Source organism: Stenella coeruleoalba (assembly GCF_951394435.1).
Source record: "Stenella coeruleoalba genome assembly, chromosome: 17".
Classification (NCBI taxonomy): domain Eukaryota; kingdom Metazoa; phylum Chordata; class Mammalia; order Artiodactyla; family Delphinidae; genus Stenella; species Stenella coeruleoalba.
The window spans coordinates 13,956,478-13,976,362 of record NC_137163.1 but is presented as its reverse complement, the minus strand read 5'-3'; the positions used below and the strand labels follow the sequence as shown (position 1 = coordinate 13,976,362).

The window sequence follows — 19,885 nt, the reverse complement described above, 5'->3', positions numbered from 1 at the left end:
GTGTGTGTGTGTGTGTGTGTGTGTGTGTATACACTTTGATAATTGTGTTTCCAGAACAGTGCTATCCAATGCAGTAGCCATTAGGTACATGTGGCTATTTAAATTTTTTTTTGATTTTGCATTATTTTAATATAGCAAAGCATTGACAAGAATAATAAATAGGCAACTTATTTGATAAATTTGGTTTTATAAAAATATTTGTTGAACAGAGTTGCTTGAAAAGAGGCAAAAAGACAGTATGTAAAAATATTAGTGATGAAATATTTACATATATCTATTTCAAAAATTAGAATAGAAAATATTCTCCATCTAGAAGCATTACTTCTTGAGATTACCAGGTTCCCTGGCACCTGTAGTGTTTCACAATTTAAAAAAATCATGGTCTTCAGAGAAGAGTCATATGAAGGTGTCAACAGTTTCACATTCATATCATGACATGCAGTTTTGAAGAGAATCACGGGAAATTCTATGAAAAATTAAAATAATAAGACCACATTGAGATAATATATCTTCAGAAAAATACTAGTGTCATAGTATTAAAGACAGAGATGGCTAATAAACTGATTAATGAATGTAAATATGTACCAAGAATAACAGTTTCTTTTTTTTTAAAGTTTTGGTAATCAATATAAAAAGATTTCTAAATCTGTTTTAATGCATGTAGATATATGTTACTATTAGTTTTTAAAAGTGTAGTTGACTTCCAATATGGCTATTTAAATTTAAATCGATTAAAATTAAATAAAATTTAAAACTCAGTCACGCTAATCACATCAATAGTCATGCTATTATGACTCTCAGTAACCACTGCTAATCAATAGTCACACGTGCCTAATAGCTTCTGTATTGGACAGTGCAGATTATAGAACATTTTTGTCATGGCAGAAAGTTCTATTAGACAGTGCTGCTCTAGACAATTTAGACTTACACTAGAATCAAGATTGACTAGAAAACTGAATTCTTGAACCATATCATTTGATCTTTGCAGGATTGTGTTTTTTGAGTAACAGTTGGTGTTACAATAGGTATACCCCCAAATCTAAATGGCTTTGCACAATTGAAGTTTTTTATTTCTTTCATGCATGGAGCCTGATTGGTGGGCAGTTTTCCTCCAAGCAGTGAAGTAGGAACCTAGGCTCCTTCCATTTGGTGGTTCTCTATCTTCAGTATGTGGCTTCTAAGGTCATTGCTTGCCTGTTTCAACCTGACAAATGGGAAAGAGTGTGGAGATAGAGTGCCATTTTCATGGATGGGGCTGGAAATGGCTTCTGTTTCACTGCCTTGAATTCAATCATACTGCCACACCTAACTGCAAGGAAGGCTGCAAACTGTGGTCTAGCTGTACGAGCAGGTTGAAGAGGAAATGGGTTTGGTGGGCACTGAGCTGGAATCTGCCACACGTGTCCTGTCCTTAGCTTACCTTGAGACATAATCTAAGAAACAGTCCTCAGAAGCTTACTATTACTGTATCGTAAGAATATTATTAAGGACATTTTTCAGTATGATTCTTATTATCTCATACGTGATGATCCGTGCTGCCTTGATTGCCATGGAAAGCCTTATTTTTCTTGAGTTCTTGGCGTACTTTATGGAGAAAGAGAATTCTGTAGTTTTCACTTTTTGTTTTGCTTGTCAGGAAATCTCATAGCCAAATTTGTATTTACAAATATAGTGCTGTGTAGAATCATAAAGAATCCTAAAGCTTATATGATTACATTCTAAATTTTCTCATGTACTTGGTTTTCCCTTTAATCTGTTTTTTGGTCCTGATTTTTATGAATTTACATATTTTCCATCTTATTGCATATGTTTGTGTTTATATTGTGTTAACCATCCCAACTTGTTTGGTGTAATAAAGTGAGATTGTAAATAAATACTGTCTTTCACCAAAACACACATATTCAAAACACCATTATTGTTGTTTTTTTAAAATTTTTTTTTATTGAGGTATAGTTGTTTTACAATGTCATGATAGTTTCTACTGTACAGTGAAGTAGAGTTCCCTGTGCTATACAGCAGGTTCTCATTAGTTATCTACTTTATACATATTAGTGTGTATATGTCAACCCCAGTCTCCCAGTTCATCCCACCCACCCCCCCACTGCTTCTCCCCTTGTCATTATTGGTTTTTCATTCATATACATGGTCATGTCTTCTCTCATTTAGTTATCTACTTTATACATATTAGTGTGTATATGTCAACCCCAGTCTCCCAGTTCATCCCACCCACCCCCCCACTGCTTCTCCCCTTGTCATTATTGGTTTTTCATTCATATACATGGTCATGTCTTCTCTCAGTGTGAAATTTTAACACCACAGAAACTCCCAGAAGATAACATAATGAGAACCCTTGTTCCATCATCTGGGTTTTAACATCTGTAACATTTTGCCATATTTGCTTCAGGTCTTGATTTTTAAGATCATTTAAAGAAAAAAAACAGATAAAGTTAAAGTCCCTGGACCTATAAGGTCTACCTGGACCTTTATCCTTCATTAAGACCCTCTATGCTATGTTCCAAAAAATACTTGCTGAATATTTGTTAATTGAATGATTTGAATTGATGACGAGTTGTATTGTGGATGTTTGTAGTAGACGAACACCTCAAAAATAGAAATTAACATCTTAAACATCTTCTCTGTGACCTTCCCTTTTTATACCCTGTGTCATTTTTAATGAATCTAATGATTGACAGGCCTACTTGTTGAATGAATGGGTGAATTTAATGAAAAGGGACCAATAATTGAGAAACTCCTGTAGTAATCCAGTTGTGAGGTAAACATGGTGGCAGTGGAGAGGATTGGAAGGGCCACAGATACTAGGCAGCTCAGAGACAGTCAAGCAATCTGTCCATGGTCACTCAGCAGTACAGTGGCAGAACCTGAATTCATGCTGTATCAGTATGGTTATGAGAAAATACCTTTTTTGCTACTATACAGCCTTTCCTCTAAGCCTGTGTAAATTCTCTCCACTTTTCTGGATGGTTTCAGTGGACTGAATTTCAGGTGGTTTGTGAATTAAGCAAAGATGTCTTTTTGTAGGGAGCTTTACATAAGTAGTCCAAAGCTTAAAGAGTTGTTGATTGAAGATACAGATTAGGGAGTGTTTTAATATGAAGATAATAATTGAAACTATTACAGTGGGTGAGCTACCAGAAGATAAGAATTTACAGAAAAATTCTATTTTTTTCTTAAACAGAATCTGGGATCTCACCAAGTCTATAAATCTTAGAACCCAGAGGAACTGTCAGAAATAAAAGTTTTCTTATAGTTTTCAGAATTCAATATGTATATGTGTCAGATAAGTTAAAAATTACAGGTTTTCAAAATTCTCCCTTATTAAACTATTTTATTGCTACTATTTTCATTTTTTTGGAAGAATGCTTTATATGAGCAATGTACTTTTTCTGACACACTTATGTTTTAGGTTTTTAGGAACTGTGCCGTTGTTGAATTCTTCAGAGAATCAGGGAATCTTTTGGAAGAGGGTGTTCTCCCTCCTTTATATACTGAAGTACATTTTCTTTATTTATTGAAATTCATCTATTGTGTTTGGTGGCCCAGATGATGGGACAATGCTTTGATATCCTTTCAAGTGATATAGAATGTAGATAATTGTGTAGCACTTGTGGGATATTGGATACATTCATATGGATGTTTATAGTGGTTCTGTTTTCCTATGCAGTTATTATTCTTATTCATAAATTTTGTTTCATTGTGTTTGAAAACTTAGGTAATAATTTCAAGATGCCAGGGCGTTCCACTTCAAGTTCAGGTTCAACTGGTTTTATATCCTTCAGTGGTGTAGAATCTGCACTCTCCTCCTTGAAAAACTTCCAGTCCTGCATCAGCTCTGGAATGGACACAGCTTATAGTGTTGCTTTGGGTCTTGTGGAAACTCAGAGTAAGTAATAATTAAAATTTATTTCTTTTGTGTCTATTTTGATGTAACCCTGAGTGGTGGCATTGCTCTAGGGATGCAAGATACCGCTCACCTTTTGGGTAACCTTGGGACAATCATTTAATCCCTCTGGGCATCTGTTTTCTCATCTTCTTTTACATACCACATAGTGATGTACTGCGGATAAGATGAGATTGACTCATTCATATGTGTTCAGACCCCCATGAGCCACTAGAGACTGCACTAGAAATTTATGGGCTGAAACATGAAGGTATCTGACCTCAAGGAACATACAATCAAAAGTATGTGACATTTGTGGGACTTCCCTGGTGGCGCAGTGGTTAAGAATCTGCCTGCCAATGTGGGAGACATGGGTTCGATCCCTGGTCCAGGAAGATTCCACATGCTGCTGAGCAACTAAGCCTGTGCTTCACAACTACTAAGCCTGCACTCTAGAGCCTGTGAGCCACAACTACTGAGCCCACACACCGCAACTGCTGAAGCCTGAGTGCCTAGAGCGCATGCTCCACAACAAGAGAAGCCACCGCAATGAGAAGCCTGCGCACGGCAACGAAGAGTAGCCCCTGCTCGCCGCAACTAGAGAAAGCCTGCGTCTAGCAACAAAGACCCAACACAGCCAAAAAAAAAAAAAGTATGTGACATTTGTGAACTGTACAGTATACAGCATTATGATAGTTATTTTCCAGTAATTGAACTATATTTTGTTCATGCTTAATTACTCAGTAGACAGACCAAGCCGATGCTAGGGGTACTGGTAAAAGAAGGCCTCTACAAAAGATGAGAAAAGTTCAGTCTTGCTGCACTTGACCACAATTTTTTGATGAGAAGATCTAGAAAGATGTTATTTGCTTTGTTTGGGTTAAATTTGTTTTTATTTTATATTATATATGGAAGCAGGGGAGCAACATAACCGTTTTGTTTTCCTTTTAATATCACTGTTTTTCAGCAATTTGATGGTGATGTGCCTTGGTGTGATTTTCTTTGTTTATTCTGCCTGGTGTTCTTCGAGCTTTATGGATTTGTAGGCTTACAGTTTTGATCAAATTTGGAAAAAAATTCTGCTGCTATTTCTCTCCCCTCTCTTCTCCTTCTGGGGCTCCAATTACATGTATGTTAGGCTGCTTGGTAATGCCTCATAAGTCACTGAGGCTCTGGTGATTTTTTTCAAGTCTTTTTTTCTCTCTGACTTTAGTATGAATAGTTTCTTTTGCTGTCTCTTCAAGTTCATTAGTCCTGTCTTCTCAAGTGTCTAATTGACTAAATCTATCCAGGGAATTTTTAATTTCAGAGACTGTATTTTTCAGCTCTAGAAGACATGAAAAAGAATTAAATGGAATCTTATTTCTCTCCTCATGATGCTCATGTTTTCCTCTGTATGCTTGAGCACATGGAGCGTATTTATAATAGCTACTTTAATATCCTGTCTGCTAATTCTGGCATCTCTGTTGCCACTTGTGTGTATTATGCTGTTGAGTTTGGGGATTTTGTCATCTTCTTTTAAAGAGTATTGACCTTTGTTTTGGTTGGCAGCTAAGTAATTTGTGGATTAGGCTGATCCATCCCAGGCTTGTTGTTAAACTTCCTTAGGGCAGGTCTAGTGTAGCTTTACTTTAGGGCTACTTTAGCCTTGTTACAAAGCTTGCTCTTTGTGGAGTCTCTGTTGATTGCCCAGAGAGTTCAACGAAAAAGCTCTACTCTGCTGGATGGAATCTGAATGCCTTCCAGTCCTGCGTAAATTCTGGGAATTGTTCACTTCACAGCTCCCAGCAGTTGTTCCTCAGCAGCTTAGGATTCAGCATCAGACTCAAGGGGATCTCTGTGCAGGTCCCTCACGGGCTTTCCCTGCATGCCCCCTTCTGTCTTGCAAAACGCCTGCTACTCATCCTCCCTGAACTCCAGTCTCTCTCTTCTCAGTCCTTTAAGACTGCTGTGCTCCTCTTGGATTCCTCCTCCATTTTGCAAGCAAGAGGGCAATTGGAGGACTTACCTCACTTGCTTTCCTTTTCGCAGGCATCCCAGTTCTGCTCTGCCTATTGTCCCACTGCCTGAAAGCCGTTGCTTCATGTATTTTGTCCAGCCTTATAGTCACTCATGGCAGAAAGGCCAGTTCCATACTAGATATTCATTCACAGCTGGCAGCAGAAGTCACCCATCATCTTTAGTGGGTGGCCTCTAAGGGTCTTACCCCTGTCCAGCCTGATTTGTAGTCTCTTTTTGATGGTGTTGGATATTCGGCTTTGGTAGGTAGTCCTGGGTAAACTCATAATAAGATCTTAAATCATAAGAGAGAAGGGCTGGTACGTAACCTCCTGGAGGATTGTAGTCAGTTTTTTTCAGGATTTGCTTTGAAGGCTTCTTAGTATGTTTGATACCGAGTTCATTTTTGTTTGTTTTTGTTTTATTTTTTTTAAATAAGTATATTTTGATGCAAAATGCAGCATCTGTTTCATTTAAAAAGAAATATAAGCATCGTTTTTTGAAAGATTCATGCTCTAAAGCAGGGATTGGCAAAATTTTTCCATGAGGGGTCAGATAGCAAATGTTTTCAGTTTTGTGGGCCATGTGGTCTCTGTCGCAACTCCTCTGTTGCAGGTCTGACAATTATTATAAAAATAGTTTTGACCCTGTGGACCTTGTGGAAAGGTCTTGGGGACCACCTCCTGAGAACTGCTTATGAACCTGAATTGGAGTGCTTATGAGCAAGACTTTGGTGACAGGAGAAACTCCCTACAGAGAGGATGCCTAGGGTGACCCCCACTGGAGTAATAGAGCAAGAGCTTGTTAGGAGAGCAGTTTTCTTGTGACGCCCGACTGAGGTGCCGTCTGAGGACCCAGAGAGTAGAAAAATACCTGGTATTTAAGTAAATTTGAAAGTAACTCAGCCTCTAACAGTAGATGAAAGACTTTTAGGAGACAGAGCCCATATTGCTACTTAATTGCAGGATTTGGAATCAGCCTGATACGGTCTCTAGTCCCAGTTCCAGCTTTAGTTCTATAACTTGCTCAAAGATAGGTAATTTCTTTGAACTTCTAATTTTTTATCTGTGAAATAGAGATAAAAATGCCCATTTTATAAGGTTGTTGGGGTTAATAAGATAGTATATGCAAAGTGCTGTTAGTGTAGTGTTTATTCAATAACTATCAAAAAGTATAGGCAGCAATTAGAAATTTAAGGGTCAGAGCTTAGAAGAAGGGCCTGTGATGTGAAGAGGGGAGCAAAGGTGGATGAGTTTGGAGTCTATTTAAGGCTTTTGATTTGCGTGCAGCTAAATCAGTAATTCATGTTAGCCAACACTACAATGATTAATAAAGGTTTCTTCCTTCAGGTTGTTTACAGTTTAGCTGGGAAGCAAGACATATACATGCTGTTCAAACATTAAGTGAACACTGAGGGCCTAAACATTGAACATTAAGGTCCTGAAAGAAGTTAGGACTTTATTATTGGATGGTTTAAAGTAGAGGAGGAATGTGGCAAGATCCAGGTCTAGAAAGATAACCTCATGGCAATACCGAGGATGCTGCGGAGGATGGAGATACCTCAAGTAGCTAATGAAGTTATTTCAGTAGCTCAGGTGGAAAAAGTAAGTTCAGCTAAGATATTATAGTTGAGGTGAAGAGGATTCGATTTGTGTGCTTTGTGTCTTATATTATGCCCCTACATTGAGATATAGGCAGGATAGTGTAATGTAAGAGTGCAGAGCTTTGTGTACAGAATGCCTGGGTTCTTGTCCCAGCTCCATCACTTATTATTTTTGTGTCCTTGGACAAGTTTTGTAACCTCTGTTTTAGATTTCTGATTTGTAAATGGCATTATTGTGGGGATTAAATGAGATAATACTTACAAATTACATAGAACAGTCATTAATACTTAATAAGTGCTCAGTAAATGTTAGCTATCATTTAGTCATTTGGTTTGCATTTGAGTTGACTATTTTCTTGGGCAATAGGCCATGGACTGGGAGAAATTAAAGTGCAGAAGAGCAAGTGGGAAAGTCCGTCAACTATCTTCAGAGCAGAAATACTCCCTTTTCTTCTTAGCCTTATAAGATTAGACACACTTTCTGTTGACCTTTCGGGTTGCCCAGTTTCATCACAAATTAGAATGAATTTTGACAAAATAGGTGGTAACAATCACTTGGGGATCATTTTCTCACTTTGCACTGTAATTCTCTTGTCACTATATTATTAAATTATTCGTGGAGGGGATTCCTGCTGCCGAGAACTTGGGTGGTGATGTGTTTCGTTTTGTTTCCTGTTGGTTGCATATTCCTATACAGGTGCTTGTCCCTATTCAACTTTCTAGCATATTTGAAATTATCACCTTTCCTCGTGTTACGTTACAGCTTATGGTGTCTGGGCAATTAGACTCTTGCTGCCACCCTATCTATTAGTTTTTCTCTGAATTTATTGGTATTCTAGTAATTCTTTATTTGAACTAACTGGGAAATGAAATTTGTTACGTTAGGAGATTTTTCAGATAACCAGAGCTTATTTTTCAGATTTTAAAGTTTATTATGTGCTTTTCTGTCTTCTTAAGCAGAATGTACTGACCTAATTTATCAGAGCTGTAGGTATCAACATCATCTTTAAGCAACTGAATTTTCATAAGCCCTTTAAGTTTAGTCAAGTAAATTTGAGGAATGGCCCTTCCCTAAAATGTTAGTGTACCTCAGGGTTGCGTCCTCTCGTCCTGCCTCTGTGTCAGGGTGTGTCTTCAGGTGGCCTTCAGAGGTTTGGTTAACATTCTGCGATTCCATGGAAAATGTATGTGCCTGAGGATTGACAGTTCTTATCAGATTCTTGCTGAATATTTGTGAGGAACGTTTGGAAGAAAAGAGTAAAAGGATGTATATTTAAATTGCCCAAGGGTCCAGTAGATGAGAAAACTGTTGGAGAGCTTCTGGATTTTACTCTCTATATTGCTTTTCTTTCTGTGACTTGCTGAAAGAAACAGAGCAGAGAGACTTCAGTTATTATGGTCAGGCAGGTAATTGGATGTTTGTTGAACTATTCTGAGGTACGGTGATGATAATGATGGCCATAATGATCAAAAGATGATAATAGCTTGATTGGTTACACACGTCAAATGTGTGCAGGCACTGTGCTGTTTTCACAAGTGATATCTCACTTGGTCCTAACTAATCCTTCAAAGTAAGGACTGTTGTTATCCCCACTGGGTACATGAGCCACTGAGGCTTAGCGAAGTTAAGTGCTCTCCAAAGGTCACACAGTTACTAAGTAAGTGGTGGGAGTTGAGATTTGAGCATAAGGGACTTGACTGCAGTTTCTGCCCTTAAGAATTACACTTTATTGAAAATTGATTGTGTTTGTCTAATGGCATTTGCAGCAATTGGATAATATTGAAATAACATTTAGTGATATTTAGCTCAGAAAATTTTGGTTATTTTGTTGAGGTTAACATTATCTGATTTTTCTTTTTTGTCCCTCTTCTTCTTCCTTTCCTTCTCCCTTTTGAATTCCGAAATGAGGTTGCATGCTTTTTCTTAAACAGCCCATCAGCTTTTGTCCTATTCTGCTAGTGAAGTTCTCAATGACTTCCCTTGGACATTCACACGTTCCCTGGACTTTAGTGTCTTCTACTTGTAAAGGCAGAGTTGAGTCTGGTCGTGGAAGGAAGAAGCTGGGAACTTTTGGGGTCATTGTACTGACCCTAGTCTGTCTATTTCTGGACTTGTTGTAATGTTAGGAAAATCAGTTCCTTTTTGGTTAAGTGATGGCTGTCAGGTGTCCTCTCCGTTGCAGCCAGTTGCAGTCCTGACTGATAGAAGTGATACAGTGAATTGATTGAATGATAGTCTGTTCTTTCATGTATCCAGAATTTGTATTCTCATTAAGAATCATCATCTTTTTAAACCCGATTCCTTTTTTTCTCACCTTGGTCTCCACCTAGGCAATAAACAGAGCTTTCACTTTGTGACAGTTACTTTAGAGTTAATGATGAATAAAGAACAGCCATCAGAGTTAAAAATTACATGGCCTTAGAAATTTGTGCTTCTCATGAATAACTGAACTTTCAGATTTGCAAACCTTAAGCATTCAGTTGAGTGCATACTTCTGAATCTGGAGGCTTCGGTGGGTAATATTCTAGTTTTTCCCCTGATATAAGGCATTCTAAAAATCTAAAAATTTGAGGGATAGAGAGAAAAAGAAAAAGAAAATTATGAACACCCATAACCCTATCACCCATCACCTAATTTTATGAAAAAGGAGTAATTATTTTACTTAAATCTTTTATGTTAAATTTATTTTGAAAATTACTTAATGGTTTGAGAAGCCAGCACGTACTGACCTCACATTCTCAAGACTTCTTTTCTTAGGAAGACCCACATTATGGATTTTCATTATGCTGTAATAAATTTCTCCATCTAGAGAACTGCTTCTTATAGCCAGGACTCTAGTTAAAGTGGGAAGGTTTCTTTTTGGCGTTGCTCTTATACATTATTCCATAATTATGTTATTGAGTAGAAGCAGTAATTAGAAGAAAGTAATAATAGTGGGGTGGTGGCCACAAAGACAATAAAAATAACAACCATAAGAAGCCAATGTTTGTATTTCCTATATAGCTTTTAAAGCTGGAGTCAATTATAAAAGCAAAATGTTATTATAACTTAAATAAATGAAGGCCATTGAAAATTATGGTATCTGTAGTGTTAAAAGTATAAAGGCATTGCCTACAGAGTAGTAAAAATCCAGCTCTCTCAAAAAGCTCAGTTGTTTTGCCTATATCTTCATATTTCCCAGGTGTAAGGAAAAGCTGCACTGTTTCTACTCTGCTACTCACAGCGCTTGTGACACTTCTAGCTCCACTTCCCACTCCAAGCAATTCTCCAATTCTCCAACTGGGTGTCCTACAATTCAATTCAATTCTGATACTATTTACCTGGAGTTAGTGTCAGATCTCACAGGTTAAGCGCTCAGTCCCATGAGACTGCCCCCACTGCCCTTGGGTTCTATGATTTGCTAGAGCAGCTCACAGAACTCAGGGAAACAGTTTATCTACTAGATTACCGATTTATTATAAAAAGCTACATCACAGGAACAACCAGATGGGAGAGATGCAAAGGGCAAGGTAAGTGGGAAGGGGCGCGAGCTTCCATGCCCTCTCCAAGCTTGCCTCACTGCCAGCACCTCCGTGTGTTCACCGACCTGGAAGCTCTCTGAACCCTGCCCCTTTGGGTTTTTATGGAGGCGTCATTCAGTACCCACGCACGCGCAATTAGATCATTGGCCACTAGTGATTGAGTCAATCTCCAGCCCTTTAATCATGTGGTTGGCTTCCATGGCAACCAGCCCCCATCTTGAGGCTATCCAGATAACCCCTAGCCACCAGTCATCTCATTAGAATACAAAAAGACTTTGATCACTTTGATGATTCCAAGGGCTTTAGGGGCAGAGACCAAATATATATTTCTTCCTATTATGTCACACCAGGACTGTGTGTGTTTGTTCATTGTAGTGGCATTATTTGTAGACTCTACAGTTAATCAAGTGAAAAGAACTTCTGATGAAATACATTTTTGGAGGAGATTGAAATATGCTAACAAAAAGAATCACAGGGAAAATTTTCACAATGATGTATATATTAGGGCAGTGCAATAAAGTGAGAAAACAGCCTTGTAACATCTATTAAGGCCCACAAAAAGATTTACCAGAATAAAATTTCCTGTTCCTTTTCCTCAATCCCTCTTCTTTGTCATCAGCAGTATTCATATTGATAATCCATTAATGCCATTTTGAGGCTGAAAGGAACCTTAGCAGTTAGGTATCTCTGATGCTTTTACTCACTGGTTCTTACTTCAAGGAATGGGAGCTTTTCAGAATGAGTGAGGTTTGTCAGCCTCTAGGGTTGGGCAGAGAATAGGAATGAGGAAGTGGGGGTGTGTGACAGCCCTCCATTCTGCTCCCTTACTGGTTATGAGTACAAAATGAGTACATTCCCTCTCTTCTTAACATTAATAAAATTTAGACTTGCTTTCAAATTGTGCTCAGGAAGTTGCCTGTGAGCACAGGATCTGAAAATCTGAGCATGTGTTTTGTCTGGCGCGATTAGGTGCTTGAAATTCAGAAGGGCAACATGTCCTCTTCTCAGAATCTCTAACCCTTTGCCCTGCTTGATTTTTCCCCCTACTACTTAACGTCATCCCACCTTCTCACATACTGTATCATTGGTATAGTTATTTGGTTTGTTGCCTGTCTGCCCTGTACGTAAGCACCGTGACTGCAGGGATTTTTGCCAGGTGCCTCTAATTCCCCCGCCCTCGCCCCTGCTGTTGCCTCTATCAGCACTTGGTATATAGAAGGCACTCAAGAAGTGAATGAATATATTTAAAACCTAGTAGGCAAATTAATATAAAAATTTCCTCTAATTGAGTATCTAGCTCATTTATATATGCACACAGGTTCATATCCATGGATCCATATATCCACTCCATCCCTGTATAGACCCCATCTGTATAGCCGTATATGCATAATGTATATACAGTAGTGGGTGGTTTTGCCCTCAGGGCACCTTTGGCAACGTCTGGAGACATTTCTGGTTGTCACAACTTAGAGGCAGGTGGTGAGTGTGCTACTGGTCTCTACCAGCCTCTAGGTGTTTAGGTGTCGCTAAATATCCCACAATGCATAGGACAGCCCCTGGGCAACATCCAGCCTGAAATGTCAGCAGTGCTGAGGCAGAGGAACTGTGATATACACATATGCACATACATATTCATTAACTCTGGTAAAAGGAAAATATTGTTTTTCACCCAGAGAGGTTTTGAAATTTGCCTAGTAGAAAGCATAGGCAATACTAGGGGTTCTTTAGGTAAATAATACCTGAACTTTTATTGTATGTACTGCTTGCTGGAAGTTAGGGATTTTTCCCTGTTTTCAGAGGTTCTTCATATTCTCCTTATATTTTATATTTCTTTTTTGTGTTTATTGTATTTCCCTGTCTGGTCTGTAAGGTCCTTGAGGGTAGGATTCATCTATAGTCATCCTCATACCCCACCTTCAGAGCCTGGCAGAGGGCTTTATACATTTTAGGTCGTCTGCAAATGCTTATTGATGAATCAGTCAATCAATCAGTCAAGTAATTAAGGAATTTGGGTGTTGGGTTGAAGCAGCCATAGGAGGAGAATTAACCCCACTCACAGAAATGGGCAAATGCCACAAATCAAGCTGTTCTCATCAACTGGAGAGCTGGTCTTTCAGGTTACCACCATGCCACGGGGCATTTCTCACATTGGAGCATATTTGCATTTGGTAGATACGGTTGGTAAAAGACTCCAAAGGTTACAAAGCCTGAATGCTGGGGCAACTTCAAGGTCAGCCTTTTCCTCAGCTGGTGAGATTCCTGGTACTGTTGACTTGTGTCTTCGAAATATGTGTGAGATGTTGCTATTAAATGTATCACTACCATAATTGTATTGTTTAGTCTTGACCTGGGAACATGCCTCACCTTCTGATGTAAGCGTTTCTCAAAGTGTTGAAGTGGGTGAGGAAAAGAGCCGCCAGAGCTGACTATAGGCAGATACTATTAAATAAAGGTGCGTGCGGTGAAAATCACTGAAAGAGGTAGCCTTATCCTCACTCTACAGATGGGAAAATGAGGCTCACTGAATTGAAGTAACTTACCATAGGGCACACACCGAAGTGGCAGCCAGGGAATTTGAATTTGAAACCAGTTTGGCCTGATTTCAGCCCCTTGACCTAGATTAATCTGGCACCCCTTTCTCTTTCTGATGGCCCTCAGTTGATGGCAGTAATCCTTTCTAGCTGTGATGTGAGAGGCATTTTGGGGGGTATATTTTCTCTACTTCTTATTGCAATTATATGAGGTTTTACATCTTTTTTTACAAATGAGAAAATTTTAAATTCAAAATATTAATTAGTGAACAGTTGAGCATTTGAACTCAAAGTAGTATGGCACTTAGCCCCATGCAGTGGCTCAGCACAGATTCGTCTTTGCAATGATAGTGACAACGAGGAAAGTTCTTTGTAACAAATCAGTTCCAAGATTTTTTTCTCGTGTTTAAAAAATTATTATTATTTACATTTTGCTTTTGACCCATCTTTCTGTGACATATTTTTATGAACTCACTTGTGGGTAGAGGGAAGGTTTGAAGAGAAAAAGGAAAGAAGAGTTTTGTCAGAAACTCATCCTATTGTGGGCATTTGCTCTTAAAATGTTAGAATTAAATAGTTGGTCTCTGTGGATATCTAAATTTATATCTTGAAAGGACAAAATCAAAATTAATAGAGCAAGTCTTTGAAATTTCTTTATATTTTATGCCGCCGATATTAATGTCTGTGATGTTACCTGTCATATTGGAGGCTTGGTTTTGCATGGTTAGCCTCTCAGAGTTGATTTTTTTCTCTTAACTGGTAAGTTTGCCGTTTAAGCCATGGAGTAAGGGATGGTATATACTTAATTGTGACTGTGTGGACCAGTGGCCATACGGGGCATATATCTCATGACCCAGTTTTCTTACTTCAAGCATATAACTTTTTAATTATGAATAAATAGATATTTATTAAAAGGGTTTTTTTGGGCTTCCTGGTGGCGCAGTGGTTGAGAGTCCGCCTGCCGATGCAGGGGACGTGGGTTCGAGCCCCGGTCCGGGAAAATCCCACGTGCCACGGAGCGGCTGGGCCCATGAGCCATGGCTGCTGAGCCCGTGCATCCGGAGCCTGTGCTCCACAACGGGAGAGGCCACAACAGTGAGAGGCCTGCAAACATCTAGGTGCATTATGGGACTTTTCTTACTCAACCTCAGTTTAAGTTGTTATTTAAAGTAACCAAGTTCTCCTCTAAGACCTAAATAGAAAATAAACAGTTTAGCAAGGAATCAAGAAAAAGATTTTTCTCTTTTCTCTTGATGACTTTATAACATAGTTGCACAGGAATCATTAGGGTAGGTGACTCAATTTAAAAATCACTAGTGTTCTACCTCCTTGGCTTTTCATGTGTTCCCCCTTTTCAGATGAGCCCCCTTAAGATGCCATAACCTAATATCCTGATACCAATAAATGCCTTTTCTTTGTTTCACAGGGCTTTTTGCTTTTTTATTGTATTTTTGTTTTGTTAATGTGTTTGGTCTTTAGAAATTAGAAATTGAGCACTTTTGTTCATTGATGAACCTAAGTTTTAAAGACTTTGCACTTAATTTTTGTGTAAGGACTGATTAATCCAGTGGTTCTTAAACATGGGAGGGAACCACTTAGAGGGCTTGTTGAAACAGATTGCCGGGCCCCACTGCTAAAGTTTCAGTAGATCTAGAATGAGGCCAAAAATTTGCACTTCTAATGAGTTCTCTGGTGGCTGATGCTACTGGTTCAGGGACCACACTTTGAGAACCCTGGTCTAATCATTTCGCCTTTGACAGGAGAAACCTATGCCACTAGGTGGCACCAAAACACTTCTTATGAGGTAGCCACTGGGGCCTTACTGATCTGTGTGTGTTGATTGTGGGGTTCAGAATTGTGTAAGAAGTACAGTCACTACATTATTGGAATCTAGTAGCTTGGAGCCTGAATTATTCCATATATCTAAAAATACAAAAATTGTGCTGTTTCTATCAGACCAGAAAAACTGTAGGGCTATTAGGATCACAACATTTTAAGATCAGCTCTTCCAGGAATGAGGACTAGACCGCTCATTTCCACTAGCTTTATTTCTAGTTATCCCGGTTACTCAGTTCATTTACCAGCAATAGATGCAGGCCCTGTCACAAAATAGAAAGATACATCTCATATTTATTATTTATTATTCTGAGTTAGTGATCTTGATTTTTGTTGTTGATAACATTTAAAAACCACTTTAAATTCTATCAGTGGGCCAAATGTATGGGGCACAATTTTGGGATATTAAAAAGTGTGAAATATATTTTCCTCTCCTATTGACTTCCTTAGTCAGAAAGTTGAGTAGTTTCCTTTTCGAGAGCTACGGAGAGGAAAGTTTGAGCTGTTGTTGGCCTCACCTCACCTCACCTCACCTCACCTCACCTCACCTCACCTCCTGTTATGGTGCACTTTCACTCCGTAAATTTCCAACTATTCCAACACCTCCAGATTTTCTTTCTTCCCCAGACTGTAAAAACCTGAAGGTTGGCTTGGTTTCTGCACATGATGGAATGTGTGGAAATAATTGCTTGCTGTACTCTCCTGTTTGCTAAGCTCCCATCCACATTGGGATGTCCCTTTTTGAAATAGCAAATGAGTCATATTTTAGTTTTTAAAACAGAATACGTATAGTACCTAAATACTGCCAGGGTTTTTCTAGATGCTTGCGAATAATATTTGTGTTGATTCTATTTTTTCTTTTTCATTTCTTTTCTTTTCTTTTTTTTAAACCTTTGGAGCAGAGACATGGGTTAGGTTTCAGTGACCTAATAGGTATGAAAATGACTACTACGGGAGAAACTGAAGTGGAGTCACTCGAACAGATTTTAAAATTAGACTAGCACTTTATCATATATCTTTGATCATTGAAAAGAATTAAGACTAGTTTAATTCTAGGCAAAGATGACAATTCATGGCAGAAGTAGAACAGGCTTTAGGATCGTTTTTGAAACATTAGATCCTTTTTAAAAGAAATAAAAGTTTGTCTTTCCCTAAGCAGAAAGGAACTTTTATTAGGTTGGTGATTAACAGGTGAAACCAATGTGATTATTCTAGAGAAGATTTTTTTATTATCCAGACCTATTTCTCTCTCTTTCTGTACTTCATACCTGAAATTAAGTGTGTGTTCTGGGGGCTTCCCTGGTGGCGCAGTGGTTGAGAGTCCGCCTGCCAAAGTAGGGGACACGGGTTTGTGCCCCGGTCGGGGAAGATCCCACATGCCGCGGAGCCTGCACGTCCGGAGCCTGTGCTCCGCAATGGGAGAGGCCACAACAGTGAGAGGCCCGCGCACCCCCCTGCCAAAAAAAAAAAAAAAATGTGTTCTGTATAAATGTAATGTGTTATTTGTATGTAGCAGCACTGTCCAATAAAAATATAATGTGAGCCGCATGCATAATTTAAAATTTTCTACTATCCTTATTACAAAATGTGAGAAAAAAGAAGAGGAATTAATTTTAGTAATATATTATTTAATCTAATGTGTCTAAAATATTACCTCGACTTGTAATCGTTATGAAAATTGAGTTATTTTTATACTTACATTCTGTTCTCAGTCCGGACTAGCCTCATTTCATATGCTTAATAGCTACATGTGGGAAATGGCAGAGGGCGTTTCACTTTTCAGTGACTATCAGAGGAGGGCAAAAAATTGTAATGGTAGTTAAATCATTTAGTTTTGCAGCTTTTTAGCAGTTTTGGTGAATATTCACATTGAAACTTTGAACCAGTTGGTAAAACAAGATAATACTATCTATTGATTTCTTTTCCTTTTTTTTTTTTTTGTACTTGTCAGTCCTTTACCGCTGGCATGATTGGTATTTTAGGTTTTTCCCAAAATTGTTTAACCCCCTTAAAATCACTTACTTCTCCAGATCCTATTAATATTTGCCTCTTCTTGAAATGTCGCATCCCAATTTGACTCCATACCTACAGTACTTCCATATTTTGTAACTGATGTGGTAAATTAGTTTCTTGCTAGTGTTGAGCAAGCTAGAGAGGCTAAGCCTCTTAACTTCAGCCAGAATATACTGGTTGCTGTAATCAATTAGGCCTGTCAGCAGTTGACCTTGGAAATGCTAATTTGCTTATCCCTGGGTTCTGCTTCAGGCACTGCCTTTCCCTCTGTGGGTGGGAGTTATGAACCCAGTTTGGAGAAGAACTAGAGGCCCTTGGGGCAAGCTCCAAACGGATGTGCTTCTTGCTTCACTTTTGCATGTGACCAAGTTGCAAGAGGCATTCCTTGCATGAATTTCTTTGAAGACCTTTTAAAGTCGGCACTTACGCCTAGACAGAAGTTGAGAGGAAGCTTCATTGACATTTGGATCTGCCCTTCCCCTGCATTCTAGCACCATCTGCCATAATGAAGTTGATTAAAAATGAATCCATTACTATTTCATTATATCCCTTGATGGGATTTTACTTATGATAAGTAACCTAGCTTTTTAGTCCCTCCCAGTTAATTGTTCCATTTTTTATGGCTAAATAATATTCCACTCTTTGGATATACCACATTTTGTATATGCATTCATCAGTTGATAGACACTGGATTGTTATTATTAATAAATTATTATTCGGATGTTATTAAGAAATGCTACTCTGAACATTTGTGTACAAATTGGAATCTCATTGTGGTTTTGATTTGCATTTCCCTAATGGACAGTGATGTGAAGCTTCTTTTCATGTGCTTACTGGACATTTGTGTATCTTCTTTGGAGAAATGTCTATGCAGATCCTTTGCCCATTTTCGAATTGAGTTATTTCTGTTTTTGAGTTATAAGAGTCTTTATATATTCTAGATACAAGTCCATTATCAAATATATGATTTGTAATTTTTTCGCCTTCTGTGAGTTGTCTTTTTACTTTCTTGATAGTGTTCTTTGAAGCATAGAAGTTTTTTATTTGAGGAAGTCCAGTCATCTGTTTTTCCTTTGTTCCCCGTGTTTTTGGTGTCATACCTAAGAATCCATTGCCAAATCTAACGTCATGCAAATTTATTGCTAATTTTTTCCTAGGAGTTTTATAGCTCTAGCTATTATATTTAGATCATTTTGAATTAATTTTGTATATGGTTTAAGTTAGTGGTCCAATTTCATTCTTTTGCATGTGGCTATGCAGTTGTCCCAGCACCATTCCTTCCCCACTGAATAGTCTTGGTACCTCCTTGTTGAAAATCAGATGACCATTGACACACAAGTTTATTTTTGGACTCTCCATTAATTGTATTCCATTGATAGAATTCTGTATGCCTATCCTTATGCCTGTACCACACTGTCTTGTAGCTGTTGCTTTGTAGTAAGTTTTGAAGTTGAGAAGTGTAGTCCTCCAACTTTGCTCTTCTTTTTAAAAATTGTTTTGGGTCTTTGGGGTCTCTTGTAATTCTGTATGAATTTTAGGATCAGCCTGTCCGTTTCTAAAAAGAAGCCAGCTGGGATTCTGATGAGATTGCATTTATTTAGATCTTATTTAAGTTCTTTCAACAGTGTTTTCAGAATATTAGTTGTACGTTTCTTCTGTTAATTTATTCTAAAACATTTTATTCTTTTTGATGCCATTGTAAATGGAATTACTTTCTTAATTTCATTTTCATATTCATTGCAAGTGTATAAAATCGAGCTTGTATCCTGCAACCTTGCTGAACTCGTGTGTGCGTGTGTGTGTGCGTATGTGTGTGTATTTTTTTTAGTGGATTCCTTAGGATTTTCTTCATGCAAGGTCACGTCATCTGTGAATAGAGATAGTTTTATTTTTTCCTTTCCAATCTATTAGCTTTTTATTTCTTTTTCTTGCCTGACGCTAGAACCTGCAGTAAGTTATTTACTGAATACAGGTGGCAGGAACAGACATCCTTATCTTGTTCCTAATCTTAGGGCAAAAGAAAAGTCTTTCATCATTAAGTGTAATGTTCTCTGGAGGACTCCCTTCCTCCTGCAGTGTCCTTGCAGCACCCTCTATTGAGAAAGGTTAACATTACGCTCACTGTAAGGAGAAATGCTTAAAGCAATTTCATTCATTATCACAGAGCATGTATAAAAAGATAAATTTTGGGCTTCCCTGGTGGCGCAGTGGTTGAGAGTCTGCCTGCCGATGCAGCGGACACGGGTTCGTGCCCCAGTCTGGGAAGATCCCACATGCCGCGGAGCAGCTGGGCGCATGAGCCATGGCCGCTGAGCCTGCGCGTCCGGAGCCTGTGCTCCACAACGGGAGAGGCCACAACAGTGAGAGGCCCACTTCAAATAAAAAAATTAAAAAAATTAAAAAATTTAAAAAAAGATAAATTTTGAGCTGAGAGGCAATAAATTGATTAACTGGCACAGCACACAAATAAGCAAGTGGAATAAA

The 19,885-nt window shown here is 38.4% G+C and overlaps 1 protein-coding gene across 5 annotated transcripts in view; it reads left to right on the top strand.

Moving 5' to 3' along the window:
- The window catches only part of NSMCE2 (NSE2 (MMS21) homolog, SMC5-SMC6 complex SUMO ligase), a 224,646-nt gene that overhangs the window by 3,608 nt on the left and 201,153 nt on the right, over window positions 1-19,885 (top strand). For all 5 annotated transcript variants that reach the window (XM_079902453.1, XM_079902454.1, XM_079902457.1 and 2 more), the window contains exon 2: window positions 3,731-3,901. In XM_079902453.1, coding sequence (XP_079758579.1) covers window positions 3,745-3,901 — 157 coding nt within the window. In that variant the 5' untranslated portion in view covers window positions 3,731-3,744. The remainder of the gene's footprint in view (window positions 1-3,730; window positions 3,902-19,885) is intronic.